Below are 21,092 nucleotides of genomic sequence, written 5' to 3'. Positions count from 1 at the left end.
GCACTTTACCAATCACGAAGGGGTGGGAAAGCAATTTTTTATTGAAGTATGTACTCCACGACAGAACAAATCGTTGCAGCATCGCAGGGTTTTGCTGGTTCCACTTTGGGTAGAACTACCGGTAAGTGTTACGGGAGATACATTGCTATGTGTTATAAGAGATAACTGCTAAAAACACCAGTCCTCCATCTTACCCTCCTGTCTCTGGTAATAATGCACAATATGAGATGTAAGGTCATCTTTTTGTACTTTTCTCCATTCAGACTCTACTTCATTTGCTGCTGTTTATGAAGGCAGAGGAAGCTAAGAGCTGGTTGATCATAGAATCACGGAGTTGTAGAAGGCGCACCAAGGATCATCTAGTCCACCCCCTACAATGCAGGAATCTCAGCTAAAGCATCCATGACGGATACCACAACTAAAACATCCATGCTACCACATCAGATGTATTTTATGCCTACATCCAAGGACAGCATCTGGGGTAAGAGGAGTGATCTGCTTATTGGTGTTTCGCAACTTTGACCTGTTGCAGGACCTTAGCCAGACCTTAGCATAGCATACGCTGAATTCCAGAAAGCAGTCAGTTGCAGGCAGGATGGACGAAGCAGGAACAAGACACTGCTACTGGTAACTTGGTCACTTAGATGTTTACAGCAGACCCTACAAGTTACTATATACAAGAACAGAAACAGATTTTAACTAGCTCTCTCTTAACAAACTCCAAACGACTCACCACACTGACTAAGAAACTATCCAGTCAGTAAGGTCATAAGTCATCATGCCTGTGTGAGACCTCAATCAATAGTAGAGTTGTATCCAAGGTCTCATATCTATAGGCAGAATAACTCCTTTGCTCAGTCATCCTTGGCTTTCGGCCAACTTCTAATTGCTTTGTGTGAAGCTGCACAGAATGGCACATAGTCAAAATCCCAACACTGCTCCCATTAGAAAATTACAACATACAGAGCGCAACAGGCTGAATGGTAATATTTGTAACAAATCTATTTACTGGTTACTTCCTAACATACAGGCCGACCCAGCTGCCTGGACCAACCCACCTGTGTCTGCTACCTATACTAACCAACCTCATCAGCTGTATTGTCCGTGACATTCTGGGGACCGTTCCTTAATCACATTCGAGGACTGCGTAACACAAGAATGTATTAAGAAAGGAAGAAATATATCTGCAGTGGATTTAATTAAATAGGTTATATACCTTCAGGCAGTGGTGTCCAAACTTTTTTCAAAGTTTTGATGAAGTAAAGGGCTGTGGGGGCCGACCAAAGTTGTTGACCTTTTTTTAGGATTGAAGTCGTTGGGCTTCTTTTAGGGTTGGAGTTGTTGAGGGTTTTTTTAGGCTTTTACCCCAGGAAATAAACTGCCACAGTGGCTGGATTAAACCGACCCGAAACGGACATGCCTGTCTTAAGGATTGTAGTTACAGATAGGTAGCCGTTAAGGATTGTATGTGGTGTACATCCTGGACTTGACTCCTATGTTAGGAAGTAACCAGTAAAGAAATTTGTTACAAAAATTACCGTTCAGCCTGTTGCGCTCTATATGTTGTAACTATTGCATCTGTGTAATACGGTATTGTATTTGTTTTGACCCCCATTGGAAAGTTGTCATCCAGTGAGGTCCCACTTAGTGCAGGCTTCTGGCAGGCTTACTAGTGATGACAGTATTTGCTACAAATCTGGCAAGTGGCCTTAACACAATTGGATGTGCTCTAATTACATTGAGGATATTCCTCCCAAATTAGGTTCAGAATTGGCAATACAGTCGATTGATACAGTTGCATACCATTGAAAGAAAAATCCTTGTTGTTTTTTTAAAAAATGGATGATTTTGACATTTGCTTTTATGATGAAGTCAAAGTTGTCATTGTTTCTGATTTATATCCAAATCTCCAAATCCCCATTATGAACAGCCACAGCCAAAGTAGCCTATGATTTATGCAAAGAGAGGGCGGGGAGGCAGCAACTACACAATTTGCCCTGGAATATGATTATTACTATTATTATTTTTTAAAAAACATATTATACTAATTCCCACGCTTTTCCTCTATAATATGCTCTCTGAAAACCGCCTCTCTTCTGCATTATGACTATGAAACCACCACTAGGGGATCTAGAGAATCAATTGGTCGTGTGTCCTCAGACGTTTACATTCTGGCATATTTTAGATGTCATTTTGTTTTTAATTTGGGGGGAAATGAAGCCAGAAGCAGTAGCCCAGGGAGTCTCCACCAAAGAATAGCCTTTAAGAAAATGAAGGCTTTTGCATTGCTTTTCTGCACACAGAGAAAATTGGGTAGCTGTTTTCCCCTCACCATTGTGGCAAAAGCGCCATAGGTAGCTGAACCTCGAATTTGCTTGGGATGCAAAGGCACACACAATGGACCACATAATCTAACAGGGCAAAGGCATGGATGGAGGCCGTGCTGCACTGCGAGATTATGAATAACACTGCACAATCTACTTTGAAAAAGCACATGGCAGGACTAGTTGATGCCTGGTATTTAGTACCAAAGGCAAAAGAGAGAAAATAATGGAAATTCTTGGAAACAGGGGTTAGTCTGGGTGATTATTAGCAGTGTTCAATGGTTGAATAGAACATATTTTAAAAAGTAATTAAAATGGTAAGAGAGTGCATTAGAGTGGTGCCTAAAGGATCCTTTACACATTATTTCACACTTTGCTTTTTTGAGCCATGGAGATTAGTCTTAATGTCAGCATGGGAGCTGGTGCAATATAATGTCTGAAGGCAAAACTACACATTACACTTACTGGGTAGTAGGTAGTCACATTTTTTGATCACTGTTAATTAAATTACAGAGGAGGAAAGGTTTCTGCATGCAGAAAGAGAAGGCTTCATTTCCCCCTCTCCAGTCACTCAGAAAAGAAATTACACCTGTCCTGTGTGACTAGAAACTTTAGGGGAAACATTCCCTAAACAATATGGGCACCATTTTGGGTAGGAACAGAGGTGTAGCAAGCCCAGGTGGTACCCGGTGCGAAGATTTTTTTGTCCCCCCCCCCATCGACAGTTTGGGGTAGGCTTGGGAGTCACGGGTGGGCGCCCAATGTCACCCCCTCAGCGATGACACCTTGGGTGGTCTGCCGCCTTCCTATGCCTCTGCGCCCCACCCCCGCGATTTTCAAGTACCCTGAGCTGCTGGGGGAAGGGGGGAGCTAGGCTGCTTTGCCGGGCGCTGGCAAAGCTGCGCAGCTTGTCCTCTCGGGAGCCACAGCTCCCGTCCATCTCCCTCTTTCCCTCTCTGGCAGCAGGAGCCGCTTATGGCAAGCCAGGGAGGGAGGGAGGCTGGGAGGCCCCCCCCCCCGGCTTGCTGTAAGCGGCTCCTGCCAGTGGCGAAGGGATCCCATCACTGTCCGTATGGTGCTCCAGCGGTGCTGGTGGCAAACCGCTATGCACAACGCATACGTGCGACACCACACATGTGTTGTATGTCGTGGTTTGCTGCCGGTGCTGCCCGAGAGCCATACGGATGGTGGGAGGATCCACTGCTCATGGCTGCAGCTGTGAACAGAGGATCCTCCACAATGTGGCTGCGGTGGCGTGATGGCTGCTCGCACTGACGTGCCTGGGTCAGGGCGGCGGGGCAAGCACCCTGCCTTCTTGTCACCTCCGACCTGGCACCCAGGGTGAACTGCCCCCCCACCCCCACCTTGCGACGCCATTGGGTAAGAATTGCCTTCCCAAGGCTGCTGCTGCTGCTATTATTATTTCAATTAATCAGATGCTTTGTACTAAAACAACAACAAGAACCAACAGTCTCAATGCAACTTTAACTAAAAGTGAAAATGCAGCTTACACACCTCACAGTGTGGTGTTGTGGTTAGAGAGCTGGACTAGGACCTGGGAACCAAGGGTTCAAATCGACTCAGAAACAAACCTTGCTCTGTGACCTTGGGCCTCTCAGCTTAGCCTACCTCATGGGGTTGTTGTGATAATAAATAAAGTGGAGAGAGAGGAAAAGCGCATATGCCACCTTGATTTCCTTGGTGTATAGGTGTGATAGGGATTTAATTATAAAATAACTAAAATCTAATTTGGCCCTACAAGTGTGAGCTCGTAATCCCAATCAATCAATAAATTTGGTGATGGTCGCAGCCACCCCTCCCATTCTATAATATGAGGAGTGAGAATGTTTTCCTACTTTGCCGGATTTATTCTAAGGATTACTAAAAAAAAAGGTAAAAAAAAGGGGGGGGAAATGCATGCAACACACTTGGAACATCACTGAAATCTAAGAGCCCCAGTGTAGTGGACAAAGTACTTGACTTGGACCAGGAAGAGATGAACTTGAATTTCTACTCAGCTATGAAACTTACTGGCTCCCCACCTAAATCATCTCAAAATGTTATCCTGAAGACAAATGGACAGGATGAGAGAAGCACACATGCTTGGGGAAAGGGTGGAATAAACATGTAAGAAATAAATGAATAATATGCCAAGTGAGAGAAAGTATGTTCGTGTTATGTGATTAATGGCACAGACCAAAGATTTATTTATTTATTTATTTATTTTAAGGAAAGGCACTTAATTTGCAACTAGATTAGATGGTAGGAGATATGTGATTGGATTTTTAAAGCAAGCCAAATACAATTACAAAGGTGGAGGAAATCAAATGTGAGCTGGAGTGCTGGAGTGCAGTGTTTAATCTCTTCTCCTGTGCCATTTTCCTGATGTGACTCTCAGCTGTCATGTCTCCTACAGATGGGTGCGAACATCAGCGCAAGAGAAACTGAAGGAGCCCTCAGCATCCCCTTCAATGCCTTCCTGGCCTGAGGATGTGGCTCTCGCGTCATCTTGCGCATGACTCCCCTGTAGCTTTTTGCTCTCCACACCAATGCAGAAGGATGTAACTGCAGAATCAGACAACCGTCTTGTCCCTTACATTCCCATGTGAAAATTTCGAAGTGTGCTTCCCCACTGTGATGTCAGGAGCTCGAGTCAGCAAGAGAAAATGTCTGTCAGTGAAGTTAGTTCCTTTTTCAAAGAAACCAAAGCAGCACAGGCCTCGTGATCCCAACAGTTCTTCCCAGTAGGTCTTGCTCCAATGATTCACATCACTCTCAAAGGCTGCTCCTCTCCAGGGTCTTTCCCAAGCAGTTGCAAACTGCTCCTATGTCCAACCAATCTCTGTGCTGCTCTTTTCATTTCTCTGCTTGTTCTAGGAGACCAGTGGGGAGGGAAGCTGATTGTAGCAGGAGGGGGAGACCCTCTGGATTCTTCAGCAGCCTGTCTCATAGAATCATAGAATCATAGAGTTGGAAGAGACCACAAGGGCCATGGAGTCCAACCCCCTGCCAAGCAGGAAACAATCTCATCATTTCCCCATGGCCATTCTCTTCTCTAGCCTCTCCTTCAGCCTTGGAGTCTTCCTGCTCACTAAACCCTGTTACCTCTTCAGCTTCTGACACCTCCTCCTCCCAGCCTGTTCCTTCTCCCTCTGACCACTCACCATCATCTTACCACTGATTCCCTGGCTCTGAGTCCATGACATGGGATTTGTGAAAGAACACCACCCCATCCCAGTTTGTGATATACTGAAGGAATGGAGGAATTAGCCAGTACAGTGGTACCTTAATTCGTTCTGGAGGTCTGTTCTTAACCTGAAACTGCTCTTAACCTGAGGTACCACTTTAGCTAATGGGGGCCTCCCACTGCTGCTGCTGTTCTCATCCTGAAGCAGAGTTCTTAACCCGAGATACTATTTCTGGGTTAGTGGAATCTGTAACCTGAAGCGTCTGTAACCCGAGGTACCACTATACAGTGGTACCTCGAGTTAAAACGCTTCAGGCTACAAATTCCAAGAACCTGGAAGAGTTACATCGAGTTGAAAACTTTGCCCTAGGAAATCGTGTGCCACCGGCGCAGCTGTAGCAAGAGGCGCCATTAGCAAAAGCACGCCTCTAGTTAAGAACAGTTTCAGGTTAAGAACAGACCTCCGGAACAAATTAAGTTTGTAACTAGAGGTACCACTGTAATGCCAAACGGTTCATCATTTTGCAATGTATGGAACTAAGACATACCATAAACCCAGGTAAATGGATACTCTGTAGCAGTTCTTCCCAATCACAGATCAATCTACTTACTCCGGGAATCAGTATGCCATGATCACATGCACTCCCCAAAGCTTTCCGCAGAGAGGTGCTGGGGTTTCTTCTCCCCCCACATGTTTTTTTCCCAGTGATTTTTAACATGTACCAAGTGCCCATCGCCCAGAGTGTGTCTAAAATAGCAAAGTGGTTTAAAGCTAACTCACTCTGTGAATTTAGTGCAGAGAAACTGCAAAAGGAGAAAGTAATTGACAACTCTGGGGTCATTTGTGTTTGCGGACTCAGCCACTATCTGGCCAAATGTTTGAATGCTGGAAATTGGCTTGTAACCATCAGCTGGAAATCAGTTTGCAATCACCAGCCATACAATTAAAACACAAATCTTGAAATGTAAACAATTCTGGAGTGATACTGTCATTGACATTCAGAAAAGGCTAACAAACTAAAGCAAACCCATTTACGTTTTTATATAAAAGACACCATCTTCTTGAAATTAGCTTTTTCTTAGCTAAAAGCAGACAATTAAAACACGTTTTCTCTTCCAGAGGGAGCAAAGTAAGTAATAATAGAGTCTTAATAGGATTTTTCTTTGCTAGAATGGTTTGGGATGGTTTTATTTTAAGTATAATTAATGGTCATGTAATGGTAATAATGAGCAGGCATGAAAGCCCAGTAATGAGAAAAATTGTGTGTGTGCGTTAGAGAGAGGGAGAAGTGCAAAGCTTTGTGTTTTTCCCCCTTATAGTTAATTCTTGTAGCTCACCAAATACTGTGTGGAGTAGATAATTTAAAAAAAAAAACAAAAAAACAATTGCCTTCAAATTGGGGTTTCAGAGAACCTCAAGGTTCCATGGAATTTTACCTGTGGATAAGCAGGTTTTACCAGACTTATAAATTAAAAAATAAACAGGAGATATCAGAAGTTACTCAAAAGAAAATACAGAATTAGTGGACAAGCTTCCTTGGCAAATAAGACAGCCGACCACTACTAATCTTTCCCAGTAATGCATATCCAGAGGCAGGATAGTGTTGGCTGTGTTCTAGAGTCTACCTTGAGTTCACATGGAGCAGTGGTGATGTCCAACATTAACTTCGTGTTCATCCTAGGACACTCTCCAGAAAGTTCTAAAAGCACAGTGGTTCCATAGCAGACATGAAGGTGGAAAGTCTAAAAACCAATTATTTAGATTCTAGAGCAGTGGTTCTCAACCTGTGGGTCCCCAGATGTTATTGGACTACAACTCCCATCATCCCTGAGCTCTGGCCTTGCTAGCTAGGGGTGATGGGACTTGTAGTTCAACAACATCTGGGGATTCACAGGTTGAGAAAGGCTGTTCTAGAGGATAAAAGCTCACCTTAAAAACAGGAAGGAAGTTGGCAGCAAACACAGAACTACCTGATGACCAAACACTTCCTTTTCAAAAATGCACTTCCATGAACACAACTGAAATCGACGTCACCTTCAAGTGCTAGTCACTAGATCTTACTGATATGTGCAACCAACATTTATTTTCTCTGCTGGGATTTTCAGGAGCATTTCCAGCAAGGGGAATGCCAAAGCAGCACTATGACAGCTCCAGAATACCAGGAAGAGCTGGAGAAGAGATCCTCCATCATCAGCTACACTGTGTGGCTGTGGATGGGAACAGCTCTTCTCCAGAACAACACTAAAATAGAAACAGAGTTCGTGCTAGCATCTCTGTCCACTACAGGAAATTGCCACCTATGTGATTTGTCTAGGCTCAGTCAATGGGTGCATCAAAAAGATAAGTGTACGGTAATATATCCATCTTAAGGACACCTCTCAAAATTATGACTAATGACAAATCACATTCAAGTACTATTGGAATTAGTGGTCACGCTGAAAACCACTTGAGGTAATGAAGTGACCACTAACATCGAGAAGAGCTTCACCTGCAGGGCCAAGAGGCATTCATTCATCATGGATCTCTCCTGACTCTGAGAGCAGAAACAACACACTTTCTTCTCCTCTTGTGTATCTCTTGATAATTGATAGTGCCATGTGTCAAGCTTTGAACGTCATCTTGTTTAATTCCAGCTATAAACTTACCTTCATTTTCTGACTTGGATATTCCTAGACCACAAAGTGTTGAGTGGCATGTTTGCCAAAATCACATGGCAGAGTCCTCTTTGGACTGTACCACTTCAGACTCCAGGCATGTACACATGCATGAAGGGATGGGGAGTTGCATATTTTAAGATCCCCAGTTTTAAATAAACAAAAGCAGAATACCTGACTTCACCGTTTTCTATGTGCAGAGCAATTTGTACATGAGAAAGCATTCAAAAACACAACTCCCACACCTACAGCTTGAAATGACACAGTCCAAGAAGCAAGTGATCGAATAGATCAGCCCGGAGGGCCTCCTGTGTGAGTCCCTATTTCAGGTATCTTAGCTAACATTTCATCAATAGCTTGACACATTTTTCCCGCAGTTAGTCCACCCCTATTGCCTTAGTCTCTTATTTTCTCAGGAGACTGTCAAGAGCACTGGGCATGGGATAGCCTGCAGGGGCAGAGAACAAACTGTGAAGCTTGAAGGGCTGTGAAATTGTGAAGCAAAACTGAGAAGAGAATTAGCAGGTAAGATAGGACTCAGGTGGGAAGAATATAATTGGCAAACCTGAGAGAATGGAGAGACTGGAAGAAGTGACCAGAAGGAGGGAATTGGAAGTGTGTTTGTGTGAGAGAGTGTGAAGGGTAGGACTAGGTGAATCTGTCAATTTCAGCTTCTTTCAATGACTCCTTTTTCACATGACTCCTTTTTAATTCAATTTTGCCTAATATACACATTTTTTTGCATGGCACTCTCCTATAGTGTAATGCATCTTTATATGTTATCTTTACTAATATATGCATTTATGTGCATCCTTTACCCCCAGTGTATGTGTTTTTGTACACATTACTTGGCTGGTGAACCGCATTGCAAAATCTGGAGAAGTGTCAGTTTTGAGGGACGTGGCTGTGTTTTGATTTGTGTATTGTTTCAGAAAGTGTGGATTAGGGAAGTTGGCATCTAAATGTGAACTGAATTGAATTTCTCCCCTCTCCCATGTGTGTGTGTGTCTACTTATGAAGCAGGATGAAAGAGGCTTCTTCTTTCTTCTTCTTTGGCAATCACTTATAGCCGAGTAAGATTGTCTTCCATGAACACGGTCTTAACAGTGAGTCCACAAGTGACTGTGGAGGCCAATTCTGGATCCACACGTCCTTCCACAGTGGGGACATAGGTTTCTGGGTGGGAGTTGATCATGGTGAGGGTTTGCCAAGCATGCCTTCCTCTTAGCACGTTTCTCCCTTTCGTCCTGAGTTTGAGTGTCTTCAAAGTCCATGGCACCTTTGATAAAGGCTGTTCTCCAATTGGAGCGCTCGCAGGTCAGTGTTTTCCCGTTGTTGGTGTTTATACTACATTTTTAAAGAGAGTCTTTAAACCTCTTTTGTTGACCACCAGCATTACGCTTTCCATTTTTAAGTTCTGAATAGAGTAGTTGCTTTGGAAGATGATAATCAGGCATCCAAACAACATCACCAGTCCAATGAAGTTGAAGAATCATTGCTTCAGCACTGGTTATCTTTGCTTCTTCTGGTACACTGGCATTAGTTTGCCTGTCTTCCCAAGTGATATGTAAAAATTTTCAGAGACACTACTGATGGAATCTTTTAAGGAGTTGGAGATGGTGTTTATAAGTGGTCCATGTTTCACAAGCATACAGTAAGGTTGGTAGTACAATAGCTTTGTAAACATGCATTTTGGTTTCCCTGCAAAGTCCCGGTCCTCAAACACTCTGACTTCAATTGGGAGAAAGCTGCACTCGCAGAGCTCAGGTGATGCTAGATTTTGGCATCAGTGTCAGCCCAGGTAGTAGAAGTGATTGACACTTTCCAACATTATACTGTTGAGTTGGTTTTTTGGCACAGCAGAGGGCTTGTTTTGTGCTTGTTGGTGCAGTACTTTGGTTTTTTGGATGTTGACCAATAGGCCAAGCTTTTCATAAGCTTCTGTGAACATATTTAGAATAGTTTGGAGGTCATCCTTTGAGTGTGCACACACTTCGTTGTCATCTGCATACTGAAGTTATGGCATCCTTACTCTTTGCTTTCAGCCTACTCAAATTAAAGAGCTTTCCATCTGTTCAATATATGATTTCTACCCTGGTGGGGAGTTTCCCTTCGACAATGCGTAGGATCATAGCAACGAAAATAATAGAGTTGGGGTGATAACACAACCCTGTTTAACACATGTGTGTGTGTGTGTGTGTGTGTGTGTGTGTTTGTCTACTTATGAAACAGGATGGAAGAGGCACAATGGAGACAAGGGGTTATTATAAAGTTAAGCAGGGATGGGGGAAGCCGGAATTGTTGGGGGGAAAGGAAAGGAGAAAGCAAGGAGGAGTCCACAAGGAGCTGAGGAGAAACATGGCACTAGTGTGTGCTGTGGATCACTATCATATAGGCCTGTGCACTCCATTCAGCTGAAGCATGAATCTCAAACTGAATCGCGCCAATTTGGGGGCAATCTAGGCTTCTACCAATTCATGCTGTGACAGCCTCAGATGGTTCCAGGTTGGGTGAGGCCACACAGAGCAATCCAGGGCTGTCATGGGGTGGGACATCAGCTGGGAAGAAAGAGAGGCAGGCAGGGCCCTGGATCGGGGCAGAGTGGGGCGCGTGCAGTGTGCAGTCCTACTGCCCCCTTTTGTGTGGGGTGCTTCTGACATTCATTTTCTGAACACCTTCTCTCATGCCAAAACCTATCCTTTGAAAAGACTAACTAATATCCTGCTCTTTTTCACAAAACAGCTTCCATTTCCAGGAATTAAAATATACATTAAAATGCGTTAATAAAAAATAACAAAGCGTCACACATTCTCAGCATTTATGCGGAGCATTTAAAGCCGGCGATTGTCGATCAAAGGTGCTTGGCTGTTATCTCTTTCTCGCAGGCATTCATTCAGTCAAAGGCAAAAATTAATGAACCGACATCTGACCTTTTATTCTCTCTCACTGCTTTGTCTCCTTTCTTCCATGAGATGGCGGGTTTGGGGGAGGCTTGTGGTTTGCACTCGACGGCAACTTCCTGGCCCCTGGTTATAATGATTGTTTTCTTCAGTTGGCTTGGGGGGAAAGTTGGAGCCAAAGCTGTTGAAAGGAAATATTTCAGTCTCTTAGCTTAGTATTTCAATTAATTAATTCACAGGTGCTGCATGCCAATATGCTCTCATTTTCTCTCCCCCTCTTTTCCTCACTTCCCTATCCTGTAGTGGTTAAAAGGGATTAAGCTATTAAAATCTCCCTCAGTCTGTTTCTCTGGCGTAGTGCCAGAGCCCATCAAGAGATTTTGAGGGACAATAGCAACACACACACCCTCGACTGCCTGGGCTGGCCTGATGCTATACTGAGGACCCAGCTCAGATGGGCACCCAGAGTTATAGATAAGTAGCATCTGGAGGGGCAGAGATTCCTCACGTCTGCCTTATAATGTGCTCTGCTAAGGCTGGTGACCCAGGTTCTCTTGATTTATTACGGGCAAATCTGCCATCATTTCAGTGGGACCAGTGGTGTAGCGTGGATTGCCAGTGCCCTGAGCATGGCAAGTATTGTGCCCCCAGAGACCCAGCAGCTTCCTCTACAGCAGTGATGGCCAAACTTGGCCCTCCAGCTGTTTTTGGACTACAACTCACATCATCGTTAGCTAACAGGACCAGTGGTCAGGAATGATGGGAGCTGTAGTCCCAAAATAGCTGGAGGGCCAAGTTTGGCCAACACTGCTCTATTGAGTCAGGATCAGCTTCCCTTTGCAGAGATACTGGGGGGTGGGGTGGAGAACACTCATTCTCCCTCGGCACCGCCCCCTTACCTCAACTCTCTCCATTGACTGATAACCCACTTGTCCTTCCATTCCACATTGTCACGGATGCCACCAACAGCACCAGGGGGTGTGGGGTGGGGCAGAGTTCCTTAGCACCTCATGCCGATAGGCTGGAACGAAGAAGCAACAATCTGGTGACCTACTTGAGTGGCAGCCATGGTGCCCTGTGAGCATCAAGCACAGTGGGGAGTGGGACAGGGAATTGGTCAGGAGTGGGCATCTTTCTAAAGCCTGTGCAGAGGGCACCCTACCAACCAGCCATAGCCCAAATCGACTCCTCAGTCCGCCCATGTGAACATTGGGAGATTTTCTGTGTGATTGGGAGGGCACACTAATTTTTCACTTGTTATTACTACTTCCTTTTCCTTTTGAAATTTTGCATCCCTAAGAGTTTTGGCACCCAGGGCAACCACCCCTGTGGACCTGCCCATGCTACACTACTGAGTGAGACTAGGTAGATTGTCCCACAAACACAGGAGTCAGATCAATGGTCCCTCTAGTTCAGCTTATTGACTGGCAGTGACTTGCTGTCAGGCGGCAGAGGAACCAAAACCCACAGCAGATTGCCAGGGACAGATAAGACAAGGAAAAGTCCTTACCAACTGCTTTTTATTCAATATTCACACAGAGAGAGGCTTGGAAATGCAGCCTCTTGGGAAAATGGTGTTGTCCTGAGTAAATCTCCACCCTGCTTATCTCCCACTTTCTAATTCATCAACAGCAACTTCACCCTTATGGTTGCCACTTAGGGCCATCTGTCTCCGAGCTCTTTGCTCTCCTACTTCTAAGGCTCACCAGGTTCTGGGAGATGGAGGGTCTGGAATGCTTTGAAGGTGACCCAGAAACTACAACTAATCCAGAATGTGGCAGCTAGGCTGGTGACTGGGAGCGGCCGCTGAGACCATATAACACAGGTCCTGAAAGACCTACATTGGCTCCCAGTATGTTTCCGAGCACAATTCAAAGTGTTGATGCTGACCTTTAAAGCCCTAAATGGCCTCGGCCCAGTATACCTGAAGGAGTGTCTCCATCCCCATTGTTCTGCCCAGACATTGAGGTCCAGCACCGAGGGCCTTCTGGCGGTTCCCTCTCTGCAAGAAGCAAAGCTACAGGGAACCAGGCAGAGGGCTGTCTCAGTAGTGGCACCCACCCTGTGGAACGCCCTCCCAACAGATGTCAAAGAAATAAACAGCTACCTGACATTTAGAAGACATCTGAAGGCAGCCCTGTTCAGTGAAGTTTTTAATGTGTGACATTTTAATGTATTTTAAATCTTTGTTGGAAGCTGCCCAGAGTGGTTGGGGAGACCCAGCCAAATGGGTGGGGTACAAATTAATAATAATAATAATAATAATAATAATAATAATAATAATTACTACTACTACTACTACAGTGGTACCTCTGGTTACATACTCTTCAGGTTACATACGCTTCAGGTTACAGACTCTGCTAACCACAGAAATAGTACCTCGGGTTAAGAACTTTGCTTCAGGATGAGAACAGAAATTGTGCTCCGGTGGCGCGGCAGCAGCGGGAGGCCCCATTAGCTAAAGTGGTGCTTCAGGTTAAGAACAGTTTCAGGTTAAGAACGGACCTCCGGAACATATTAAGTACTTAACCCGAGGTACCACTGTATTATTACTATTATTTCTAGTGACAAAGTGTCAGCCAGCTGCTGCTCCAGCTCTGTCTGCTCCTCCTCTCCCATTATTTCCCAACTTTCCCCCTCATCTTCCTCTGAGCTGTGACCTCTCTCAAACCCCTGTTGTACAGTGGTACCTCGGGTTACATATGCTTCAGGTTACATAGGCTTCAGGTTACAGACTCCGCTAACCCAGAAATAGTGCTTCAGGTTAAGAACGGACCTCCAGAACGAATTAAGTACTTAACCCGAGGTACCACTGTAATTCTGAACTGTCTCCTTCTCTGGAAGGGTCAGGCTGGGGAGGCAGCCACCCCCATTCCTCCTCTGTCCAGTCCCTGACACTTGCCAGGGTTTCAGACAGGCGTCTCTCTTTGCCTGGAGATGCCAGAGATCAAACTTGTTACCTTCTGCAAGCAAGGCAGATGCTCTATCACTGACCTACGGCCTTCCCCTCCCCAACTGTCCCCCTATCCCAGCAGCGTATTCTTAATAATAAAATGTAAACAGAGCAACCTTCTTAAGTACACACCCAAAATCCTCAACTCGGCGCTGGTGTAAACGGCTCCGTGCTTGTTTTCGGCTACGCACTGGTACATTCCAGCATCAGACTGATTGACACTGTGGATCAGCAGTACACCATTAACCATCTCAATCCTGCTCTGCAATGAAACAGGAAAATAATTCTACAAAAGCAAACAAAACCAGGAAGGTTTGTCGGGTTTTCAGCTTTACAGAATATAGGAAGAGGGGGGCAGGTTCATATAAGTGAACATGCACAAAAGTAGCTTCCTGAATTTAATTGTGGTGGCTGTCCTTTTGCTTCACCCTTTATGACAGTGCTGAAATATTTTAGACGCTGAAAAGCGCACATAATGGTTATGGTCTGGGATGATCTTTCAGCTGAAGTGTGATCAGAACCCGATGGCTGCATGAAATATCACAATTCTAACTGGCTGACTCACTGCTGCCTGCAGTCTCTTATGCTTCAGACCTGTCTCATTTGAGATTGAGGATCTTAGTACAGAGCTGAAAGTTTTCTTCCCCTGTGAAAAAAGGCTTCCGTTTTCCTGCTTTGTCCTCAGAGGATTATTAAGAATTTCTGGAGAATTTCAGTGGATGCAGGATTTGCCCTACTTTTACAGCATTCCCACAGCATTCAGCAGCCTCCCTGGCTGCTTGAACTTCCTGATTTGAAAAAGCTTCACAGAAGGAGTCAGCATTCCTGGGGATTCAAATGAAGCACAGGCAACCCAGACATATGGATGCCAGAATCCGTCAGTTTCAATTTTTCATTTTGTCAATCTTAGGTTCAGTTCTCTACATTTCAACATCATTTCCCCCCTTCTTTTTTATGTCCTCATCAGGATTTGGGTGTGAATTGCTCCCAATATGCATATTTTTGTACGCAATTTCCCAAAATACAATTCATTTTTCTATGCTATTTTCACTAATGTGTGCATTTGAATACACACGTCATGTATGCAGGTGTATAATGTATATGAGCATTTTTGTAAACATCAGACATCTGGAGAATTGCAGTGCAAAATTCAGAGAGGAGTGAATTTTGAAAGATGGCTAAGCTATGTTTTAGTTCCTACAGTATTTTGAAAAGTACAAATCAGGCAGGTTCACTTATAAATGCAGACTGAACTGGATTTCCCTCCACCCCTTCCCAGAGGGCTGCAGACCAGTGGTTCAATGATTTGTTGAATCATTTGTTCAATGATTTGTTCAATGAAATACCTGCCTCAAAAGCAAGGTAAGCACAACACAAACCCTGACCCTGAAAGGAATGTGCTCAGAAAGCAAAGCAAAACTAACTGCACACTTACCTCTGGCCAGAGAGGTGTTCCGTTTTTCAGCCATCGATAGGTGGGTCTTGGCTTTCCAGTAGCTTTGCATTCCCATCGGAGCTGATCTCCACTGTCTAGCTGGGTATCATTAAGCCTCTCCACCCAATGTGGGTATGCTGCCAAAAATAACAGAACAGGATCACAGTGCTTGAGACTGCTGGAACTATAGCTAAGTCTATGAAGACATGAAATGCCATTGTGTACATTTGTTTTTAAACTGCTGCCTTTGCATTTTGATAAATGTTACATCTACATGGGTCATATCCAGTGCTGCAGTTCCACTGGTACAGCACACTTCTGTGCATAAAGTAAAGTTTCTTTTCCCCCTTCTGTCCCCCTCCTCTTCTTCCATTACCCTGCACCCTCAAAATCAGTTCCGGAGGGTTGGATACAACCCCTTGTTTTCAAAGTTTGATTTTATCAGCATTTTCTTCTGCATATTTTATATTGCTTCATGTAAGCTGCTTAGAATATTTTTGTTGATTAAGTGGTGTATTGATCTTATTAAGTTACCCAGCTCCTTCAAACTTTCCTCATAAGGCTTGGCTTCCAGATGCTTGATCATCTTGGTTGCCCTCCTTTGCACACGTTTCAGCTTGGCACCCAGAACCAGAAACAGTATTCCAGATGTGGTCTGACCAAGGCAGAATCGAGGGGTACTATTACTTGCCTTGATCGGGACACTATACTTCTGTAGGGGTGAGAAAACTACCTTCCACTATTATCCCTGTTTGGGTCCATTATCCAATCTGTTAAGGTCATCTTGAATCCCGATTCTGTCTTCAGCAGCATTGGTTACCCCCTCCCAGTTTGGTGTCATCTACAAATTGGATGAGAATCCCCTCAATTCCTTTATCCAAGTCATTTATAAAGACATTGAACAACAACGGTTCCAGGACAGAACCCTATGGCACCCCAATTGTCACTTTCCTCCCCAGGATTATGAGGAACCATTAGTGAACATTCTTTGGGTGCAGCTGCAAATCCACCTAACAGTTACCTCATCCAGCCCACATATTAACTACTTCTTCACAATAAGATTATGGGGGACTTTATCAAAAGCCTTACTGAAATCAAGATACACAGCATCCCCCTGATGATCCACCAAGTTTGTAAAACAAAGAGTCCAACACTCTGTTCTTACAATGGCCAGCAAGGTGCCCATGGGAAGCCCACAAGAGAGAGCTGGATGCAACAGCAATCTCCTCTTCTGTGGCTCCTATGGTATTCAGAAGAATGCTGTCTTTGACCCCAAACACACAAAAACACACCAATTATGAGCATTTTAAGAATCATCTCTCTCCCTCTCTCTCTCTCTCTCTGCTTCTGCCGTGTTTTCAGAGTACTCCCAGATTTGTGTGAAAAAGACTCTCCTCCTGAAGAGAGGGGAGTGGTTGTGGGCGGGAGCCCGAGCCCCGCCTCTAGCAGGGGGCATTAGCCCCCTGCCTCCCACTCACCTGGCTGGCGCCCACGCCCATCGGCAGGCACCCAACCAGGTGCCTCCGAGGGGGCGTGTACAGCAGCCTTAATACTGCGGCGCCAGCTCCTTCTCAGCCTCACTCTTCGTCGTCCCGTCGCGATTCACCCACCCTCCACTCCCTTTGAGCTCAGGGTCTTAGTTTTCCTTGGCCTTGCTATGGACCTTAGGTTGGTCACCCTGGTTGTCCAGGGGGCCTGGTAGGAATTTTTCCATTTGGCATTAGGCTTTTTGGTTTTTTCGCCTACCTCGTAGCAATCGTCACAACTTTCGTGGCATTGGTGGGTAGGTTAGGCATTGGAATAATGTGTTGTGATGTGTCGAAGAGCTAGGTGTGGCCATTGCCTATGCCTTCAATTTTTGGGTATTCCGTTAAAGGAATCTGGCAGTCGTGTATTCTGTCCGATGCCTGCTTGGCGGGAGGCCATGGCATGACCCTCGGTGACATCAGGGGAGAGCCTATAGTTGGATTAGCATCAACCGGCTCCACCTACTAGTGAATAAACCTCCCTTGTTTCAGACTCACCCCTCTCTGAGGGGGTGGAGTCAGCTAACATAATCCAATGCCTAAGCCAATACCTTTTCACTTGCTGTAATCAATAAAGTTGTGGCCTTTTCTTGCCCATTAACCTTATATCACGTGTCCTTGTGTATTCATTCCACTTTGGGGGGGATCGGGTCCTCGAACCACAACTCTCACTTTCCATCGCGAGCCGTAGAAGAATCGTTGAGGGAAGCAACATTTGATTCATACTGTGCCTGAGTATTAATTAGCTGAGCAAATTCACATTCCATACCAGGTGATTATGAGTTTTGGCAACAATCATTCATTCACAGGGAAGAATCAACGTTTGTTGTCGGGAGCGCCCCAGCATAAATTGATTTCTGCATGGAATATTGTCTGCACAGAGCTAGTGCAACAGCATTATCTGAGCTTATACCATTCTCTGGCCTTTACTCCTTTCATTTTCTGTGTAAAGCTTCTTGTGGTCTGGGGAATTCCTAGCTCTGTAGAGTACGCTGCCTGTCAGCCTAGCTCTGAATACGATTCCCCCAGTCAACACAATGGTTAAGCAACAGAAGCTGATGCTGTAGGCTTGAGGCCTTAATAACTAGCTATGCTACAGATGCCAACTTCCAAAGAGAAAAAAAGCCTTCTCAAATTAATAAGGCTTAACTCATTAATCCAATGCACTGAAGAGGAAAGCTTTTAAATCTCTTCTGTGTGGCACCGCAGAGTATCAGATGTCAATGGCCTTGACATCAAGGAATGCAGAATAATATATCTGGCAGGGTTGGTTAGCAATAGAGAGTTAGCACAGCGATGGATCTATTTTGGACAGAACAAAATCAATAAAGCACTTTAATAGCAGTCCTTGTGCTGGACAGAATTTAAAAAATAAATCTTATAATCTGTTTGGTATTTGACCAGTCACCAATCAGTGTTCCAAGAAGCTGCAGGAAAGGCATGGCAGTTCTTCCCGGGGATATAGGTTGCAAGGAATAGACATCATACTGGCATTTAGGCTGCAGTTATATGAGTGCTTAGCTGGGAGTAAGTCCCAGTGAACTCAGTGGTATTGACTTCTGAAGAAACTTGTATGGGATTGTGCTGTTAGTTCTGCATCTGAAGGCAAGGGTTGGGCATCCATGCAAGCACATATTATGACAAAATATTATGAAGGCTGGGATTACATGTCAATACCCCAGAAGCACTGCTTGAAAACATCGCCCTGGGTTTAAAATAATAGTAACTGGTTGCAGTAATTCATAGAATTGTAGAGTTGGAAGGGACCACGAGGGTCATTTATTCCAACCCCCAGCAATGCAGGAAGCTTTTTGCCCAACACCAACATGGAGCTCAAACCCACAGCCCTGTAAATAAGAGTCTCAAGCTCTATGGAGTGAACTGAATATTTGACCAATTGTTCTGTCAGAACAACGGAGTAACAACTTTTGATAACTTAAAAGAGTGACCATGGATTGTTGGGAAGCAGAATTAATTCTTTTATTGAAATTGATTCCTGACCCTGAAATTCCCAACTTTTATTTGATTTATTTAACAACAGGGTCCCAAGGGCTCCAAATGTCTTCAGAGTTCTCTTCTTTTTTTCATCTTCATCATCATCATCATCATCATCATCAGTGAACAGATCCCCTGAATAGTGTCAACACTGATTACAGACTTGTTGACAGCAGCAAAATGAGCGCTTACAAAAAAACCTATATTTTAAATGCATTTGTAATCATCATCATCATCATCATCATCATCATCATCTTTATTGTCATTGCCCCCTCTCGGGGACAACGAAAATTACTTGGCTGCTCCGTACTTTTCTGTGTGTAAGACCAGGTTTTTGTTTGTTTGTTTTTGTTTTTTACTGAAAAATAAGGTTTAAAAACTGGGGCGTCTTATACATAGGTAGTGGCTGACGGGTGATTGGTTGCAGTTGTGAGCTGTAGACTGTCATTGGCAATTTGTCGTGTGATTGGTGGCTGCGGCAAGGGCTCTTTGTACAGTGGTACCTCGGGTTACATACGCCTCAGGTTACATACACCTCAGGTTACAGACTCCACTAACCCAGATATATTACCTCAGGTTAGGAACTTTGCTTCAGGATGAGAACAGAAATCGTGCTCCAGCGGCGCAGTGGCAGCAGGAGGCTCCATTAGCTAAAGTGGTGCTTCAGGTTAAGAACAGTTTCGGGTTAAGAACGGACCTCCGGAACGAATTAAGTACGTAACCAGAGGTACCACTGTATTGGCTGTGGGAAATGGGTGTGTGATTGGTTGCTGTGTCAAGGGCTGCTGAGGATTGGCTGCTGCTGCGGCAATTTTGCTTGCTATTTACTTCCGCTGTTGGTGATCGGGCAGACGCTTGTAGCAGACATGAGCGATTGCTGGCGAGTGGGGTGAGCAATTGCAACTGTTGGGTTAGTGATCTACTGCATCCCCCCCCCCCAAGCTCAACAGCTCCAATCTGGCCCAAAAAACAGCTCAACAATTTTGGGCAATTTTCTGAAATTAGAGTCCCCCCAAAAGGGGGCATGTTATACATGGAAAAGTACAGTATATCCAGCCTCAAGGGCTTTCCAAGGGTCTCCAGTCTGGGCACTGACCAGACTCAGATCTGCTCAGCTGTCACAATGTGGCAGACATCATTTTAAAAGGGGCATTTCCCCCTATTTTCTGTTACATTAAATAATTGGTTGCATTGATTAAACCTTTATGAGCCTGCATGTGGCAAAAAACAATAATAACTCTTAAAAAATATTGGGCAGTATTCAACTTTCCTGTCCTGCTACTGCAAGAGACGTCTGTCTGCAGAATGGAAATCACAGCTTCTCCCCCCAAGCAATCCCTGATCCACCCTCAAAACCTGCTTTGGAAGGCTGGGGGCAAATATCCACTGAAAAGGTAATGTTTTACTTATGTCCCCAGCTCTGTTGTATCTTTATGCTTTTTTCTTGTACTTTGACACCATGGTTTTAAATTGTTGTAAGCTTCCCTGGGTGGCACATCAGCACTAGAAGGTTGGGGTCAAAATAACCATATGTTGCACTTAAGCCAGAGGGAGAATGGCTTTGCTAAGGCCACCAAGTGGCTAAGGAGAGATTTGAACCAGGGATTATCCAATTTACAGCACAGGCGGTACATATGTGCTTGCATGAATTTATGCTTGCAAATCATTCCGCATTTTGAATTTTGTATATGCATGACTGCCATGACTTGTAGGGAAAGGGCAGAGAAGCTATCCTTTAGAAATGGCTGCTTATTAAGTAGGACATCATTATTTCAGAGTCTTGAAATTTTCTGAGTGCAAATAAACAATTCCAACGAAGAAAATGATTTGCCATCAAGTTGATCTGTGTGCACAACAGACAAGTTGTGCAAAGCAACAAGTGTACAGACGTTCGTCATGGTTTGCTGTTTTGCTTATGACCCTTGGTTTAAGTACGATGTGAGCACATTGTGTGCTCACTGGAAGGACAGATCGTGAAGCTGAGGCTCCAATACTTTGGCCACCTCATGAGAAGAGAAGACTCCCTGGAAAAGACCCTGATGTTGGGAAAGATGGAGGGCACAAGGAGAAGGGGACGACAGAGGATGAGATGGCTCAGTTGGTTAGATGACAGGATG

General features: G+C 44.6%; 1 protein-coding gene across 3 annotated transcripts in view; it reads right to left on the bottom strand.

Annotated features, from left to right (window-relative positions):
* Nucleotides 1-21,092, bottom strand: part of CNTN5 (contactin 5) — a 689,184-nt gene that overhangs the window by 125,304 nt on the left and 542,788 nt on the right. For all 3 annotated transcript variants that reach the window (XM_081860152.1, XM_081860151.1, XM_081860153.1), the window contains 3 exons: nucleotides 15,455-15,591; nucleotides 14,152-14,281; nucleotides 11,097-11,247 (listed from right to left, as the gene is read on the bottom strand). In XM_081860152.1, the coding sequence (XP_081716278.1) occupies nucleotides 11,097-11,247; nucleotides 14,152-14,281; nucleotides 15,455-15,591 (418 nt within the window). The remainder of the gene's footprint in view (nucleotides 1-11,096; nucleotides 11,248-14,151; nucleotides 14,282-15,454; nucleotides 15,592-21,092) is intronic.

This window comes from Podarcis erhardii, assembly GCF_964252035.2.
Source record: "Podarcis erhardii genome assembly, chromosome: 4".
Taxonomy (NCBI): domain Eukaryota; kingdom Metazoa; phylum Chordata; class Lepidosauria; order Squamata; family Lacertidae; genus Podarcis; species Podarcis erhardii.
The sequence above is the reverse complement of the archived record's forward strand: the minus strand, read 5'-3'. Positions and strand labels throughout refer to the sequence as shown.